General features: G+C 37.0%; 1 protein-coding gene across 1 annotated transcript in view; it reads left to right on the plus strand.

Moving 5' to 3' along the window:
* The window catches only part of TLL1 (tolloid-like 1), a 374,269-nt gene that overhangs the window by 215,332 nt on the left and 139,032 nt on the right, over window positions 1-19,905 (plus strand). The window contains exon 9 of the mRNA XM_006896658.1: window positions 10,667-10,782. Coding sequence (XP_006896720.1) covers window positions 10,667-10,782 — 116 coding nt within the window. The remainder of the gene's footprint in view (window positions 1-10,666; window positions 10,783-19,905) is intronic.

A 19,905-nucleotide genomic window follows, 5' to 3' on the forward strand; every position in this document is an offset into this window, starting at 1 on the left:
ATACTTAAGTATGCTTTAGGCAGGATATGAAATGATTCAGGAAGCATTAAAAGGAGATGGAAAGAGTATACAAAGTCATTGTGCCAAAAGGAATTGGTGGACACGGAAGAATTACGTGAGCAAGAGCCTCTGGCAATGAAGGAAGGGGTTCAAGCTGCTGTAAAGGAATTGGCAAAACACAAGTCTTCAGGAATTGATGGCATACCAGTTGACATATTTTAATAAAAAGAAGCTGTCCTGTATAGATAGATATGACATACAACCAAGATTCTGCTGAAAATTATTCGAAAACGACTGGAGCAACACATCAATAGAAAGCTGCCAGATGTGCAGGCTGGGTTTAGAAGAGGCTTTGATATCTAATATTAGATGGATCTTGGCCAACAGAATACCAGAGAAATATCTATCTGTGTTTCATTGACTGTGCAAAGGCATTTGACTGTGTGGATCAAAATAAACGATGGATAACTCTGAGAAGAATGGGAATCCCAGAACACTTGATTATGCTTATGTAAAATCTATATGTAGACCAAGAAGCAGACATCAGAACAGAGTAAGGAAATACTGTATCGTTTAAATTGGGAAAAGTGTAGGCCAGGGATGTGTCCTATCTCCATACCTTTTTAACCCTATATGTGGAATAAATAATCCAAGAGGTTGGGCTCTCTGAGGGTGAATGTGGCAGCAGGATTAGAGGGAGACTCATCAGTAGCCTCTGTTATGCAGATGACACAACCTTGCTTGTTGAAACTGAGAAGAACCTGAAGCAAAGGTTCAAGGACCATCAATATGGTTTGAAAACAAAGATTCTCACCACTGGACCTATTGGTAACATCATGATGGACAGTGAAAAGAGTGAGATTGTTGACATCTTTCATTTGAATGGTTCCACAATCACCACTCTAGATAATACCAACAGCCAGGAAATTAAAAAGATGAATTGCAGTGGGAAAGTCTGCTGTCAGGGACATTTTCAGAGTACTAAAGTGCAACGATGTCAATCTGGAGACTAAGGTCCACCTGATCCAGGTCAAGGTCTTCACAGTTATGCGTTATGTAGCAGAAAGCTGGACAATGACTAGGGATTATAGAAGGAGAAATGATGCCTTTCATCTATGGGGCCTTAGAAGAGTATTGAATATACCATGGACAGCTAAGAGTACAAACAGATTTCATCCAGGAGAGGGTGAAACCAAGCTGCTCCGGGGAGGCAAGGATTCTGAAACTCCATCTAACATAATTTGGGCATGTTGTAAGGGTTGACCAGTCCTTGAAGAAGGTTATTATGCTTGTGAGCAGGGAGCCACAGTGCAGGAGGGAAAGACCCTCAATGAGATGCATTGACTCAGTGACTGGAATAATTAGAGAAGGTGTGTTAGAGGTAGGAAGGCTGGCTCAGGATAGAGCAGGTTTAGAGCTGCTTTACATAAGATCGGTGAGAGTTGGAAGCAACTTACAGCACATAACAACAGCAATATTATAGTAATAATATTATTAATAGAGAAAATAATGAAAATTGTAAAAAAATTTCCTTTTACTTGAATCCACAGTCATGGCCCATGGAAGCAGTACTCAAAATATCAAACAATATATTCCAGTGGATAACTTTGCCATGAAAAACTTCTTCAAAGTGCTAAAAGTAATGATGGCTCCTTGAAGACTAATATGGGCTAGACCCAAATTGTGTTATTTTTTACTTACCTGACCGTGGTTTCTCAGAAGAAAGTTGTACAATCTCCTCCTATGAAATTTACAACACCTGGAAACCCAATAGAGGATCAACTATAATCAGGACTGACAAAGCAGCATTAATTTGTGTTTATTGTGCTTATATGCATTGAAAACACGAAGATGTTTATGCTGTATGGAAAGAAAACAAAAGAATGAGCAGGTGAATTATGGTATTCAATACACTGTTGTTGCTATTGTTGTTGTATAATGTAGATTCAGAATCAACTTATAGCCGACGCTCTGGCTGCTTTGCAGAGGCAGTTAATCGCATGATAGGAGAATGCCCATCCTTCTCTGGAGGAGCAGCTGGTGGCCTTGAACTGCGTGCCTTTGGGATTTCAGTTCAGCTTCTTGCCAGTAGGCCACTGCACCTCCCTAGGGACTGCCAAAAGAATAATCAAATTTGTCTTCGAAAAAGCAGAGTTAGAAAATCTCTTAGAGGCTAGGATGGTTAAACATCATTGAATTTACATTGGATATGTTGTGGGCACCCATGGTGGACAGTGTTGGCTGGAGCTTCCCGACTAAATCAAGCCTGGAAGCAAGAGCGGCATCCACTTCCGAAATGGCTTGCCTCCGGAAACTCTATGTACGAATAGTGCTCAGGCCGTTTGTTCATAGGGTCGCTATGAGTCATCTACGACTCGATGGCATTAAACAACAACAACAACAATGTTGTTAGGAGTAACTAGTACCTGTAAAAGACATGCTTGGTGAAGTAGAGGGACAGTGTAAAAAAAGATCTTCAGTGAGCTGGATTGACATAGTGATTGTACCAACGGCCTTAGACTCAATAACATTCATAAGGTGGTACAGGCCTCACATTGTTTTGTTCTGTTGGTCATAGAGTATTCATGAATCCAGACCAACTAAAAGAACAAACTTAGCATGAAGAGAAGCATTTTATGTGTTCATGTCTGTGCTTCATCTTAAAAGTTGCTTTGGATTTGACTTTGTTGTTGCTGTCAGATGTTGAGTCGAATAAGGCTCATAATGACCCCGTGAATGATAGACCTGAGCCCTGTCCTATTCTGCGCCATCTTAATGATCACTAGAGCCCATTGCTAAAGTCATTGGGTGAATCCATCTCATTGGGATCTTTGTCTCCTTCTCTGACCCTCCACTTTTCCAAGCATGATGTCTTTTTCTAAGGAACGGCCTCACATAAGTACATGGTCAAAGTATGAGAGACAAAGCTTTGCCACTTTTTCTCCAGGGAGCACCTCAGCTGTATTTTTTCTAGGATATATTTCTTCATTCTTTTGGCAGTCCATAAAATGTTCAGTACTTTTCTCCAGCACCACAACTTAAAGGCATCATTTTTTCCCCAGTCACCATTATTCATTGTCCAGCTTTCTGACGCATAGCCGGGTGATTGAGAAAACCATGGCCTGAATCAGATGCACTTCAGTCTTCAAACTGACATCATTGCTCTTCAGTATTTTGGAGAGATCTTTGACAACAGACAGATTCAAATGTCTCTGACACTGGACACTAGTATTTGCAGTACAAGAAGGGTCACCCACAGTGGACACGTTCCAACAGAGCTCCTGTGTTAAGACAGACCAGAAAGAAGGTTTGGCCATTCACTTCCAAAACAATGGACTTTTAAAGCCCTATGAATAACAGAGGAATACAGGTAGTTATATTATTAGAGGTAGATCCTAGATGGGAAGTCCCTAAAAATGAAGAGAACAATTAATTAATGCAAGCAACCATTAATATTCGGAACTCAGAATGTATGAAGTATGAATGTGGAAAACTGGAGGTTGTGAAAAATGAAATGGAATAAATAAAGATTGACATTGTAGGCATCGGTGAACTGATAGACGATCATGGACCACTTTGAATCAGACAATCATGTGATCGACTATGCTGGGAATAGAAAAACTGAAGAAGAATTGTTTTGTGCTCATAATTAAAAAGATAATTTCAAGATCTATCCTGAAATACACTGCTGTGAATGATACGATACTATCCATATGCTTACAAGGAAGATTTGTTAATATGACAATTATTCAAATAAATGGACCAACAATAAAATCAAAGAAGAGGTGACTGAATATTCCTACCGACTTTTGAATTCTGCAATTGACCAAACATGCAATCAAGATGCTTCAATAATTACTGGTGACTGGAACACAAAAATAGAAAGAAATGAGGAAGGAGTGGTAGTCAGGATGTACAGACTGGGTAACAGAAATGAGGCTAGAGAAAGAATGAATTGTGTGCACTCAATGATCTATTCATAGCAAATACTTTTTTACAAAAACACAAAAGGCCATTTTCCACATTTTCTAACGTGATAGGCTACGCAGGAATCAGGCTGACTATATCTGTGGAAAAAAATATTGGTTTTAACAAAATGGTTACTATTTGTTGTTGTTATGTGTCATTGAGCCACTTGTGACTTACACAGACTTCATATGCAGTAGACCTGAAACCTGTTCTATCCTGTGCCAACTTTACTGTCTCTGACCTAACGTCATTACTCCAGTTACTGAATCAATCCATCTCATCGATTGTCTTCCTTTCTTTCTTTGTCCCTCCACCCTTCCAAGCATAATGTCCTTCTCCAAGGACTGGCCTTTCCTTGCAGCATGCCTAATGTATGTCAGACAAAGCCTCAGAATTCTTATTTCCAAGGAACAGCTTGGTTTCATCCCTTCCACGATGAACCTGTTTTTTTTTTCTCCTGGCAGTCCATAGTATATTCAGTACTCTTCTCCAGAAATGCAAGTCAAAGGCATCAATTATCTATGATTCCCAATTATTGTCTAGCTCTCTGACACATAGCAAGTAATTGCGAAGATTATGACCTGTATCAGGAGCACATTAGTCTCCAGGCTGATGTCATGGCTCTTCAGTACTCTGGAGATGTCCCCGACAGCAGCCTTTCCTAACGCAATTCATGTTTTTAAAGTTAGTAGTAAGATATATTAAAAATATTCTTACTCTATTTCTTAAGTAATTACATGGGTTCCTTTTGATATTTATTTTAAAATAATTTAACACTAAAATTGTATTTTGTATTTAAAAATTTAAGAGAGTCATATTGAAAGAACAGCCCTGGTGGCATTATAAGTTAAGCATTGAGCTGCTAACCAAAAGTCTGAAACCCATAAAGTGACTCACAGAAAAGATGAAGACATTTGCTATCATAGGATTTATAGCCTGAGAACACGATGGGACAAATCTCCCAGGTCTCGTAAATCACTTAGAATCATAACTGACTCCACAGTAATTAATTATGACGAGAGAAAAAAACCACAGTAATTTATTAAAAATCAAGAAAGGCCCAGTTTTATTTCTCCACCTACTCTACAGGTTTTTACCTTTGGAAAATTATTTACTTAAAATGAATTATTGAGTGTACCTATTTTCTTCAGCTTTAGTAAAATTATAAATTAATTACTACCAACTGTAATGGAACAGATGTCTTTTGATACTTGGTTGATATACAAACATGACAAAATATGTGGAGAACAAAGTACACTCAACTCTAAGCTTAATCATGTTATTAAAATCAGGACCAGGGTTTACAGTAATTCTAAAGCAATGTAGACCAAGAAGCATTGGTAGAAATCCAACTGGCTTTCTAGGCTCTGGGTTTTATAATTTGAAATTAAGATGGATAATGCTATTGTTTTAAAAATTATGTTTTGTTTTGGAATAGTTCTAATAAATAATGATGATAATTTGTCTCTTTATAATTATCATTTCCTTCACCTGAATCATAGTCAACTTGATGGCACATAACAAGAAGTATGACTGTAAAAGTAATTTTCATTTAAATGCACTTTCTAATTCTTAAGACTACAGTCATCTTAAATGTGGGAAAAGAGTTAAGGAATTAAAAATGAACAAAAAAGTCACATTCATTTTGACAAAATATTCTTATGAGCATAACATCTTTGGAATTTAGAATAAAATTCCACAGAATACATGTTGATCAGACTCATTTTACAGAAGTGTAAATTAGAGAAAAATTGTTCAAGAATTGCTTAACTTAATTGATAAATGGCAATTCTCTGTCAAATTTGTTTACTTTTACCCCATATATTTTATTTGGTCAATGAATGGACTATACATGTGTTTAGTTCTTGAGTAAAGGATGTATCAACTAAACTTGTTTATAGTTTTACCACCGTATTCTTACTAATTTCCTTTTTTACTTTGAAAGTTTATTTTCTGCATCTAAGCATAAATCAATAGATGGCCAGGACTACTGAAAAATGATCATGAATAGTAAAGACTGTTGTTACTTTTAGGTGCCTTAAGACAAATATGACTCATAGTAACCATATGAACAACACATTTGAAGCTATCTTATCCTGTGCCATCTTCACATTTCCTGATACATAAGAGACTATTGTGACATCACTGTGTCAATCCACTTGGTCAAGGATCTTCCTCTCCTTTGCCCAACTTTCTGAGCATTATGTCCCTCTCCAAGACATCGCCCTTCCTAGCAACATGCCTGAAGTATGTGAGTCAAAGCCCCATCATCTTTGCCTCCAAAAAAGCATTCTGGTTGGACCCTCTCCAAAACATAGTTGTTTGGCCATCTACAATGGCTCTCTTATCCAACATCACAGCCTAAAGGTATCAATTTTTCTCTTCTCATTCTTATTCAGTGTCCCAGTCTCAGATGCATTGCAAGTGATCTGAAAGACCATGGCCTGATTCAGGAATACCTTAGTCCTTGGATTGGCATCATTAAAAATTCGGAGACCTCATTAACTACAGTCTTCCCCAGTACAATACATCTCCTGGTTTCTTTACTGCTGTTACCAAGTGTGTTAATTGTAGATCCAAGTAATAGGAAGTTGTTGACAGTTTCAATCTTTTCTCTAAAATGATGTTGACTATTGGGCCAGTGGCAAGAATCTTTGTTTTCTTAACACTGAGATGCAACCTATATTGAGGCTCTATTCTTTGATCTTCTGCAGCAGGTGCCTCAAGTCCTCCTCACTTTCATCAAGCAAGTTTGTGTCATTTGCCTAATGCAGATTATTGATGAGTCTCCCCCTGGTCCTGATGCCGTGTTCTTCTTTATAGAGTCCAACTTCTTGATTAGTTTTCTCAGTATACAGATTGAATAGGTACTGAGGAAGAATACAACCCTGATACACTCCCTTTTTAATTTTAAACCGTGTAGTGTTCCCTTGCTCTGTTTGCACAATAATTTTTTGGTCTAAGTATACGTTATGCATGAGCACTATTAAGGGTTCTGGGATTCTCAAGTTGCCCATTAATTGTTATGCTCCATAGTCAAATGCCTTTGCATAGTCAATAAAACATCAAGATTCTTCTGGTATTCTTTACTTTCAGCCAGGATCCATCTGACATCAGCAAAGATATCCCTGGTACCATGACATCTTCTAAATCCTGCTTGAATTTCTGTCAGCTCTCTATGTACCATTCTAACAGTTTTTGAATGATCTTCAGCAGTATTTGGCTTGCATGTGATATTAATGGCATTGTTTGATAGCTTCCACATTCTGTTGGGTCACCTTTCTTGGGAATGGGAACAAATTTGAATCTCTTCCAAACCATTAACCAGACAGCTGTCCTCCAAAATCCCTCACATAGGCTGGTGAGTACATGCTGTGCTGCATCTGATAATTGAAAAAGTGAATTGGTAAGCCATTGATTCATGAGGCCTTATTTTTGGCTAATGTCCTCAATACAGCTTCCACTCCATCCTTCATTACCATTGGCTCCTGCTCATATTGTACTTCTTGAAATTTTTCAGTGTTAGATATTTTTGGTACAGTGATTCTGTGTATTCTCTCCATCTTCTTTTGAGGTTGGGTCATTCAACATGTTGTCCATGGCTTCTTTCAATATTGCGACTTGATACTTTAATTTGTTTTTAATTCTTTCAGCATAAGAAATGGAGAGAGTTCTTCTCTTTTTATTCTCAAATTCCACCTCTCTGCACATCCCATTATAATACTTTGCTTTCTCTTCTCAAACTGCTATTTGTAATCTTCTGTTCAGTTCTTTTACTTCGGTATACGTTCTCTTTGTTTTGACTTCTCTATTCTCTAGTGCAATTTTTAGAGTTTCTAGTTCAAATTTTAGAGTTTTAGGAAGCCTGTAACAACCACATTTATTGTGCTAAACTACCAATTGATAAAATTTTACTGTATGTGTGTGTGTGTGTGTGTGTGTGTATTCACTTCTTTCATTATGTTGCTGTTGTTGTTATGTGCCGTCGAGTCAGTTGTGACTTATAGCAACCCTATGTACAACAACCGTAAGCCTTGTTCTGTCCTGTGTCATTCTCACTCTCTCTGACACATCCACCCTGATTACCCCATAGGCTACTGTTTTATTATGGATTTATTTAATTTGGAAGGATATGCTATCTTTATTATTATTCTTTATTATTACTATATTTTTATACCATTTATAAGACCTTTCTTTTTAAAGTAAAACAACCAATAGATTTTTTAGAATGCATTAATTCATTAATTAAGTATATTTATGAGTGTTTTAGGGAGCTCTGGTGGCTTAGTGGTAAGGAATTGTTCTACGAACCCAATGATATAAAGTTCAAATGTACCAGTTACTCTGTGGGAGAATGATGGGCGGTCTTCTACGACATTTACTGGCTCTAAAAACTCTCTGGTGTGTCATCTGTAAGTCAGTTCTGACTTGATAGAACATAAAACAACTACTTAAATGTTTTTGTTCCATTCCAGAAATTCTAGTACACTCTTTCCTGTGGTTGACTAGCTCTTTAATTCACTACAGAAATTATTGTTAAATTATTATGAATTATGGTTTTATTCACTGAAATATGCTCAGCTCTCAAATGATTCATTGTACTGTGTTTGCTTGAATACATTTTTAGATAATATTCCTTTTCCTAAATCTTCTTGTAAATGTAACATTTATCAAGTGCCCTAGATGATGCATAGAACAATATTGAAGTATACATTTTGACCTTGAGCATTTTTGTTTTGTTCTAAAGTCACTTATATCTGCCTATTCATCAGAATAAACATTGCTTTAAATTAATTTTGTTGTGCAAACATATTGTCTGTGCTTCTAAATAAATATTTATATCACACCAAGCTGTTTTACAGCTCGATTTGGTGTTTTCAAAGTCATTATCTTTGTTTCATCATTTACTTCAAGATATGCAGAACCATGTATAATTTATTGAAGACTTGATGAGCTGTGAGTTTGCCTGCTGATAGCAATAACTCTACAGTATGATAATATTTTAGAGTTTCCACCATGGTCTCCCTCAGAGAGAATTGTTTTATTTTGTTTTGTTTTTCACATGATTGAATGAAGATTATAAAGCTGACTGAAGAATTTGTTCCTAAATTTAGGATACTAAAAGTAGCTTAGATTCATATCATTTCTTGCAAGAACAAGAAAAACCACAGCAGGACTTTACTACTATCATGACCAAATGATCTCTAGGTTTCAGTTACACAGATGCTCCAGGCCATAGATGACAACTTGTTATTTCAGGTGATAGGTGATATTTGATTAATTATTACAGCCTTAGAAATTGTTGACAGTTCTACTCTGTCCTATAAGTTCACTATCAGTTAGCATTGACTTGATGACATAAGGTTTAAAAATAAATAAATTAATAAATAAAACAATTGCCATCAAGTTGCTTCTGACTCAAGGTGTTCTCATATGTGTTATCAAAGACCTGTAATCCATAGGGCTTTCATTAAATGACTTTCCAGAAGTAGATAACCAGTGCTTCCTTGAGGGATGTCTCTAGGTATATACAAGGCTCAATACTAAGGATAGCAGCCAGTGCACTAAGAATCTCCAGTACTCAAGAAAAGTATAATAATTGTGTTTTTCCCACCTCCCATGCAATAATTTCTGCTTTTGATCCACAGAAAAGAAAAAGTTAATAAAGGTCTATTGTTGTCTTTGGTTGCAATCAAATTGAGCACTACTCATCGCAACCCTATGAACAAAAGGCCTGAACCCTTTCTATAACTATCATCATTTATCCAAGTTCATAGAGTTTCCAGAGGTGTGTTGTTTAGCTACAATCTATTAAAAAAATTGAAAAAATATGTGACTTTTTTTATCTTTAAGAATATCACTTTCCTGGACTCATTTTGAAAAAAAGGAAAATTTCATTGTAGCTAACATTTTAAGATATTAACACTGTACTATATTGACAACTTATTTTCATTTATTGGTTAAAATGAAATTTTTCCTCAGTTCACATTGAACTTGTTAATAGAATATTTCTTCTGGTGCCAGAGTCAAGCCAGTTAGGTATCATGGACCTGAATCTGACTACTGGAAACCTTTAAGTTGACTTCAGTCCCTTGGTAATAAATAAGAAGGGTGTTGTGAGCAATGGTTTTTTAAATTCTAGATTTAAAAATAAAGCATAGCAAAGCCCATCTATTAATGCTAATTCTTGGCAACCCATGTGTTAAAGAGTAGAATATGTGTTTTTCAGTGTGTGATTCTTCGAAGCAAATTCTTTTTGCTACTTCTAAAGTGCCTCTGGGTAAATTGGAGTCCTCAGGTTTTTTATTCCTGTATTGACTTAAACTCCCAAGCTTTTATTCCTATTTATCGAAATGATTAGCTGCTCATAACATACAGAAGTCTAGAGGGAAGATAATTCATTTCATATATTTACCTAGTATTTTAGTCATAATGATTCCACTAAGGATATTTTGAAATTTTGGTAAGAGAGAAATTCAAAGAATTTCACTCACAACGGGAAAAACAAAACAAACCAAAACCAAAACCTCATAAAATATAAATATATGGGTTTTTTTTAAAGCAAACAAATCAGGATTTTATTTATTATAGTCTATATTCTTAAAGTTTAAAGAATGGTCTTGTTCGTTAAGTATGAAAAAAGCCATCTCTTTTTAAATAAATAATTTACATATTTATCTTTTCCTTTCTCTTTTAGCATGTGGAGAAACACTACAAGAATCCAATGGCAACCTTTCCTCCCCAGGATTTCCAAATGGCTATCCTTCTTATACACACTGCATCTGGAGAGTCTCTGTGACCCCAGGGGAGAAGGTAGTTTATACAATCAAGATTTCTTTTTGAGACTCATAAATGCAGAGGTTTACTCTAAATCTCTTAAATACAATTTGTTATATTTAAAAATCTTATTTAACTCTTTCAATAGAGTGTTAAAAACTTGGAAAATTTATAATAAAATTATATAGGTTCCAGTTTATTTAAAGATAATTTTGAAGATGTTGCTGTTGAGTGCCATTGAGTCCAGTACAACCCATAGTGACCCTATGAACAACAGATATTAACCCTGTATTATCCTGTGCTGTTCTCTGACACACTCAAGCCAGTTGCAGCATGTATTGTGTCAATCTATCCATTTTAAATTCAATCCATTTTAAAATAGCATTAAACATTATTCACATAATATGTTCTCAGACAAGACGAATTAAGTTGAAATGCAGAGTCAAAAAGACAATTAGAAAAATACCCATACAGTTGAACATTAAAAAAAAAAATCAACACTTTAAATTCCTAATTCTCTCAAAAAGGTCTTTTAATTAGGATTTCCAAGTGTATTATAACTACAATACTTAATGAGTCTTGTACATTATAACTGAATTGATAATGAAAAGAACATTCCGTCTTAAATGCTTAAAAGCTCAAAACTAATGAGTTAAACATCATCTATATACAAAAGTTAACAGGGACTAAAAAACACATGGGAAGACTTATGAAGAATATAATAAATAAAAATGAAATTAATGAGTAAATTAGTGTATGGTACGGGGTATGAAAAAATTGATTCTTTGAATTGAGTTATAAAACAGGCAAACAGGTGGCCTAGTGGCAAGAAGGTGCACTGCAATTTCAGAGGTGTGCAGTTCGAATTCACCAGATGCTCTGCTGAAGAAGGAGGAACAATCTCCTCCTGTACCAGTCAGATCTGTTTGACAGTACACACACACAAAAATAATGAAATAAAATAAAAAATTAAAAAACAAACAAAAAACAACAGGCAAACAGGTGAAAAGATAGAAGAATAAACAAAATAAAAGTGAAAATATAGCTACCTAATATTTAAAATTAGATTATTGTGCCTAGAGATACCATAGACATATGTTAAAAAATATGTAGTACATTTCTAAAACTATCTCCTCTGTTGAGTAGGTGGTTGGCAAGCAAATATAGAAGGCACATGTTATTTTCACAGAAAGCAAGATACATAATTTTGTTTTACATTTAACATTTTAAGTGATCTGGAATGTGTCCAATACATTCATTATCAGAGGCAGAATGTGATGACATTTAAAGAACTCTTTATATTACTAATAATTGAATATAACTATAGGTATGGAGTTGTTGTTTACTATTCAGTTGGAATTGACCCATAGCTGAGACTCCAGCAGGTTTTCAGTGTCAGTTATCACATGCTTCTTAGAGGCAAAGATTCTGAAGCTCTGTCTGACATACTTTGGGCATGTTGCATGGAGGGACCAGTCCTTGGACTGAGGCATAATGCTTGAGAGGGTGTAGAGAGAGCACAGGATAGAAGACCCCAGACGAAATGGAATGATTCAGTGACTGGCATAATGGAAATTACTCATCAGCACACAACAACAACAACAATAACCACATGGGAGGAGATTGCCCAACATTCTGTCCCAGAGCATCTGGTGAATTCAAAGGGCAAGCCTTCAGGATTGCAGTGCAGTTTCTTATCATTGGGCCACCAGAGCTCCTATTGGACTGCAGTCTTCAAATGAATTTAAGCTCAACATCACTACCTAGCCAATTGCTACCATCATGATAGATGGCGAAAAGCTTGAAATTGTTAACAATTTCAGTTTACTTTGTTCCATATTCAATAATCTTGGCACCAGCAATCAGGAAATCAAAAGATGAATTGTGTCAGGAAAATGTGCTATCACATACAGAGTTGCTTCAGAGAGCTAGACAATGACTAATGATGACAGAAAAGAATTGATGCCATTGAGTTGTGATGCTGGAGAAGAATCTTTTTTTTTTAAAATGTATTAATTTTAGTGAACATTTAGAGAGATTTTGGATTTCCATTCATTGTTGCACTTTTCTCCCTGCCCACCACTCCCCACCCCCAGTTTGCCTTTCTCTTTGAAAAGTAAAAGAAAAATTGCTTCATTGGTATACAATCTCCCCACCACCACACACACACACACCCACTCGGAGTATATGCAACTAATCAACCTTCATTCTGGACTCTTGTGATAACCATAATACCCTATCATATATCTTATTGAACCTAGTATCTCCCTCTTCTGTTTTAATGCAGTATGCATAATTTATCCAGTTTTTCTCCTTCTTATTCCAACCCTGATGTCAGTCCCATTCTACAACAATGGCATTATGCAGTGTTTGTCCTTTTGTGACTGAGATATTTAATTCAGCATAATGTCCTCCATGGCCACCCATTTTGAATAATATTGCATGAGTTCCTTGCTTTTCAATGCAACACAGCATTCCATTGTGTGAATATACCACAGTTTCTCTATCCATTTGTTTGTTGATGGGCACTTAGGTTTGTTTCCAACTCCTTGCTATTGTGAACAAAGCTGTGATAAACATGGGTGTGCATATATCTGCTTGGATGGTGGTTGTGGTCTCTTTAGGGTATATTCCTTATAGCGGAATTGCTGGGTCAAATGGTATCTCTATTTGCAACTTTTTGAGAAAGCGTTATACCACTGTCCACAGTGGCTGTATCATTTTACACTTCCACCAACACTGAATAAGAGTTTTAGTCTCTCCACAACCTCACCAGCATTTGTTGCTTTCTGTTCTGTTAAAATTTGCTAGTCTTACTGGGATGGGTTGATATCTCATAGTTATCTTAATTTTCATGTCTCTTAGAGTTAGGGATTTTGAGCATTTCTTCATGTGCTTGTTGGCCACCTCCATGTCTTTTGAAGTGTTTGTTCTTATCCTGTGCCCATTTTTCAATTGAATTATTTACCTTTATCTTCTTGTGGTGTTCAAGTATTTTATAATTCTAGATATAAGTCCCTTATCTGCCAAAGCAAACAAAAAGAGCCACATCATTCTATCAATTGATGCAGAAAAGGCCTTTGACAAAATCCAACACCATTTCCTGATTAAAAGACTCAACAAAATAGGACTAGAGGGGAATTTTTTCAACATAATAAGTATTTATGAAAACCCAAGAGCGAACATTATTCTCAATGGAGAGAGGTTAATGGCATTCCCTTTAAGAACAGGAACTAGGCAAGGATTCCCACTATCACCTTTCTTATTCAGTATTGTATTGGAAGTCTTAGTGATAGCAATAAGACAAGAGAAGGAAATAAGAGGTATCCAAATTGGCAAAGAGGAAGTAAAGTTATCTCTCTATGCAGAGGATATGATAGTATACTTAGAAAACCCTAAAGACTCAGCCAGAAAACTATTGGACATAGTTGACCAAGTCCGCAAAGTAGCAGGATACAAGATCAATATACAAAAATCAGTTGGATTTCTCTACAGTGACAAAGAGAATACAGAGCTGAGCTAAGAAAAAACAATACCCTTCACCATAGCTAATTACAGGATTAAATATTTGGGAGTAAATCTAACCAAATGCACAAAGGCTCTATTCAAAGAATATTACAAAACATTACTACAAGATACAAAAAGAGACCTGGAAAAGTGGAGAAGAATATTAAACATACCATGCTGTCTTAGAGAGGCTGAAACCAAATTTCTCCTTGAAAGCTAGAATTTTGAAGCTCCATCTCACATACTTTGGGCACGTGGCCGGGAGTGACCAATCCTTGGAGAAGGACACCATGGTTGATAGGTGAGAGGAAGACCTTGGATAAGATTTGGGCAAGTAGTCAGGAGTGACCAATCCTTGAAGAAGGACACCATGGTTGGTAGGGTAGAGGGACAGCTTAGGAGAGGAAGACCTCGGATAAGATGGAATGATACCGTAAATGGGGCTACAGGGATATTTAGTTGGAGTCAGTGAGACTGGCTCAGGACAGGACAGGCTTTGGAGCTGTTGTACATAGGGTTGCTATGAGTCGCAGGTAACTCAACGGCACATAACAGTGACAATTATCAAAAGCAGAACAGTACATAGATTGTCCTTCAATCTTTCTTCTATTAAATACCATTATATTCAGTCGTGTTGGTTTTTTGTTGTTGTTGTTCTTCAAATTAATGATTTATTTCCATCTTAAGACTAACAGAGGAGTCCAAACAGACCGGAGTACTTGGTGACAGTCAATGCAGAAAGGACACACCTGACTTGTGTACAGTGAGGGAGACACATTTTCAGGGAAACCTTTTCCTGTATTGTGTATCCAAGCAAGAAAACCAACACTCTACTTCCCCCAACTTAATTTGGGGAAAATGGCCACACATCAGCTGTCTTTATGCATAATTGATCCATCTTGAAATGGAGTCGCCAGAGGTCTTTAGTCGAGGGGTCAAATGGGCTCCGGATGTCTGCGTGGTCTTGGACAGGTGAGGAGAAAGCATTTACATGAAATCCAAAAGGAGCTTTAACCATGTCCACTCTGGAGGGACACTGCCACGCTGCTCTGACAGAAGGTAAGCCCCTCCCACCTCCATGCTAAATAGAAAAGTATTACTTTTATTCAAGCTAACTTGAACTGGGTCAAGCAGCTGAAGAATAAAGAATCAAACTATTCTCTTCAGCCCCCAAGAGGTGAACTCTGTGCCATGCCCCCGCTCCTTCAGATGGTGACTCACCGTCAGTTTTTGCTTTGAGGCTCGAGTGGCCCTTCTCCACCATGAAGGTTACTGGCAAGCTAGAGCCTAACAAGGAAGGAAGGGTGGAGGTAGAGGCCAGCTGGCACCACAAGGCTGCTGCCCTGTGCCTTCCAAGGCAGCCCAGTCAGTTCAGAGAAGGTTCCATCAAACCTACAGAGCGTGTCAAGGTGCAAAAGCCAAGGGAAGAGCTTCCAAGACATTCAGGGACAGGACAGGTGGGGTCAAGTTCTTGAAAACTGGGGGCAGAAGTCAGCTGGGGAGCAGCATGAAAGTGAGCGCTGAAGCCACTGCCGATGCCACCACCTGCAGTGTGTGTGCCAGAGTGCCCATGGGCACCATGAGCCACAGGCCATGTGGTGAGCACAGGGTGGACTTTATCAGAAAACAGGACCTGGAATGCAGGCCCCACGGTGCTCTGTATCTCTTGTGCCAGGTGGACACCTGGAAGATGTTCCTGAGAACAGTTGGTGAACAGAGCCAGGGCAGGGATGGCACTGTTCCACACATGGCCAGGCTTCTGAGGGGCACTATCTATGTCTCCTGGGCAGCTGAGAGGTGAAGTACGGGCTTTATTGCACATGTTCAGTCAGGAAATGGGTTGCCCTGCAGAGGTTCACCAGAACTGAAGAAATTCCCACTTGATGAGGGGGGAGGTACAGGGGACCACAGCTGACCTCTGACCCCCCAGGAAACACAGTCTGCTGGTGTGTCTTCTCAGGGCAGCAGTGGCCTGGTATATTCAGTTTTTAAAATAATATTTTATTATATTTTGAATGAAATTCTACCCAGCAAATTAGATTCCCTTTTGATAATCTGTTCAAATAATTCCTCCCCATTGCTTATAATATTATGAATTATCAGTTCTCTCATTATTCCCACTCCATTCTTTGTTGATCTAGCTGCCCTTCCCTTCTCTTCCCTTCCTCACCTCCTTATCTTGGCTTTTAGTTAACCTTGTGTAGTTGGTTATATAAAGTTATGTAGATGGCATAACTTTATTTGACAATTTAAAGCATTTACTGCAAAAGATCATAGATTATAAACTTCAACACGGATTGTATCTAACACAGAAATACTAATTATCCCCACCACCAGACCAATAGGCAATATCATGAAAGACTGAGAAAAGATTGAAGTTGTCAAGAGTTTCATCTTACAGAGATCCACAATCAACACCCATAGTTACAGCAGGAAAATAAATAAATAAAAATACAAACAAAAAATGTCTGTCAATATCTCTACAAAGTATTAAAGAGCTATGTCTATTTAAAGATTATTGTATACCTATTCCAAGCCATACTATTTTTAGTTTGTCCTATGCGTATGAAAGTTAGACAATACTGAAATTAAAGACCTGAACAGAAGATTTCAAATAGCAGCTTGAGAAGACAAAGAAAGAATTACAGTGGAATGTGCAGAGAACTGGAATTGGAGAATAAAAAAAGGGAAGAACTCATTCTGCATTTTTCAAGCTGAGATAATTGAAAACAAATTTTAGCCTCAAGTCACAATATTGAAAGATGATATGGGAAATATGTCGAATGATGTAGGAAGCATTAAAAAAATGATTGAAGGAATGCACAGAATTACTACACCAAAAGCAACTGAAAAAATTCAGAAAGTATGATATGAGCAGGGGCCAATTCTAATGGACGAGGAAGCTGCTTTGAGGCATTGAAAAAATGACCCCAGCAATTAATGAGATACCTATTGACTTGTTTCAATTATCAGATGAAGCCCTGGGTGCACTCATCTGTCTAAGCCAGGAAATTATAGTAAAAATTGAAGAATAACTAGTAATATGTGTATAAATGTCCAAAAGGGGAAAAATCAAGGGGAGAAAGGCAGAAAATTGGGAATAGTGGAAATTTTGAGCCTAGCAAAGTTTAGTGAGATTAGGTGTGGAGGTGAAGGAATAGGGACCTGAAAATATGGTATAATAATAGGCATGTTGTCATTGTTATATGTCACCAAGTTGCCTGTGACTCACATATAACAGTTCTGAAACCTGTCCTATCCTGAACCAGTCTCACTAACTCCAACACACTTAATCCCATTGCTGCAGTTACCAGGTGAATCCATCTCATCTGAGATCTTCCTTTCCTGGACTGTCTCTCCAGCCTTCCAAACATGATGTCCTCCTCCAAGGACTGAACTCTCATGGGCACATGCCCAAACTATGTGTGATGGAGCTTCACCTTGCCTCCCAGGAGAAACTTGGTTTTACCTTCTCAAAACCAGACCTGTTTATTCTCCTGGAGGTCCATGATATCTGCAATACTCTTCTCCAGCACCACAACTCAAAGGCATCAATACTTCTTCTGTCATTCTTAGTCATTGTCCTGATGTATAGGAAGTAATTGTGAAGACCATCATCTGGATCAGACACATCATTGTCTCTAGACTAACATCACTGCTCTTTAGCACTCTGGAGAGGTCCCTGACAGTAGACTTCTCCAGTTCAATTTGTCTTTTGATTTCCTGACTGCCTATAGTGTTGATTGTGGAGTCAAGAAAGTTGAAATTGTTAACAACCTCAATCTCTTCTCCATCTATCATGTTTTTTTCCTATTCACCCAGTGGTGAAAATCTTTGTCTTCTAGATGTTGAGCTTCAATCCACATTGAAGAGTACAGTCTTTGATCTTCCACAGCAAATACTTTAGATCCTTGTTGGTTTTGGCAAGCAAGATTGTATCATCTGCGTAATGCAGATTGTTGATGCGTGAGTCCTCCTCAAATCCTAATGCCACACTCCTCCTCACAAAGTCCAGCCTCTCAAGTAATCTCTTCCACATACAGGTTGGAAATGTGTGGAGACAGGATGCACCCCTAAAGCACTCTCTTCCTAATTTTGAATGCAGTGTTTCCTTGCTCTGTGTGAGGACTGCCTACTTGTCCAAATATAGATTTCACATTAGCACAATCAAGTGTTCTCGGATTCCCTTTCTTCTCAAGGTTAGCCACATTTTTTGCTGTCTGCACAGTAAAATGGCTTTTCATAGTCAATGAAATACAGATGGACATTCCTCTGCTACTCTTTGCTTTTAGCAAAGAACCATTTGACACTGATTATAATGTCTCCAGTTCCATGGCCTCCTCTAAACCCAGCTTATATTTCTGGTAATTCTCTGTCAATGAACTATTCATTTTTGGATAATGATCAGCAGAATTTTACTTATAGTAATATTAGTGATATTGTTTGATAATAACCATACACTGTCAGATCATCTTTTTTTTTTGAATAGGAATAAATATGGATCTTTTCTAATAAGTTGACCCTGTTTTTGTCCTCCAGTTTTATTGGCAGAATCTGATGAGCACGTTTAGGGCAGCATCTTTTTGTTAAATCATGTCAGTTGTCATTCCATCAATTGCTGGGGCCTTGTTTTATGCTGATTAATTCAGAGCAGTTTGAACTTCCTCCTTCCACTTCTGAAATAGCTTGCCTCCAGAAACTCTGTGAAACTGGAGAAAAGATGGAAGTTGTGCAGACGCTCAGGTCTTTGTTCATAAGTTTGCTATGAGTCACTGAAGGCACTTACAATAACAACAAACAAAATATGGAATAAATAGATGGAATCACACTACCAAGAATAACTGGTTGATGCAGAATAATTGGTTGATGTAGTATCATTTTGGAAATATCATATGATCAAGAATCAATAGTCTACTGAAGAAAAAAGTCCAAGATACACTGAAGGCACTGGCAAAATGTAATACTTCATTTGTAGGGTCGCTATGAGTCATCTATGACCGGAGGGCACTTAACAACAACAATCAATCAATCAATCAATATTGCAATATCGTTAATTGTGTTGATGGAAACTTTATTAACTATATTGGCCTTTAGGGACTTCTAGTTATTCAAATCATTTAGAAGTTGATATTAACGTTGTACTTTAGAAGTTCAATATTCTTTACTCTGCAGCAATTAAAACAAAACTGCTTATTATACAAACTAACCAAAAATTATAGCAATTTAAATTTTCTGTAGTGCTACAAATACTTGAGAGGACATCTTAGACTTGGTGCAGCATCCCCGTTAACCTCATGTTTTAATGAAGCTGTGATTAGTTTCAGTTTTGAAATTAATTTCACATTGGCCGTACATTAGAAATAAAGCATTTATATATTGGTGTTATATAGTTTTGTTTTCTACTTCTTTGCTAAAATGTCATATATTTTTACACAAAATATCAAAATATAATGCTATAAAATACTTTGTAAGCACTTTCGATTTTTATTTTAGCCATGAATTCTATTGGAAAATTGAGTCAAAGGCAAGAGTTTTATTTTTACAGTCAGAACTCTAAGATTTTATTTTAGAAAACTTATCTTTATACATTTTATGTTTCTAAAAGACTGTTTTATATTAAGGTCAGACCAGTTTTCTTCCTCTATGATACAT

Source organism: Elephantulus edwardii, unplaced genomic scaffold (genome assembly GCF_000299155.1).
Source record: "Elephantulus edwardii isolate Elephantulus edwardi_28Jun2011 unplaced genomic scaffold, EleEdw1.0 scaffold00188, whole genome shotgun sequence".
Lineage (NCBI taxonomy): Eukaryota > Metazoa > Chordata > Mammalia > Macroscelidea > Macroscelididae > Elephantulus > Elephantulus edwardii.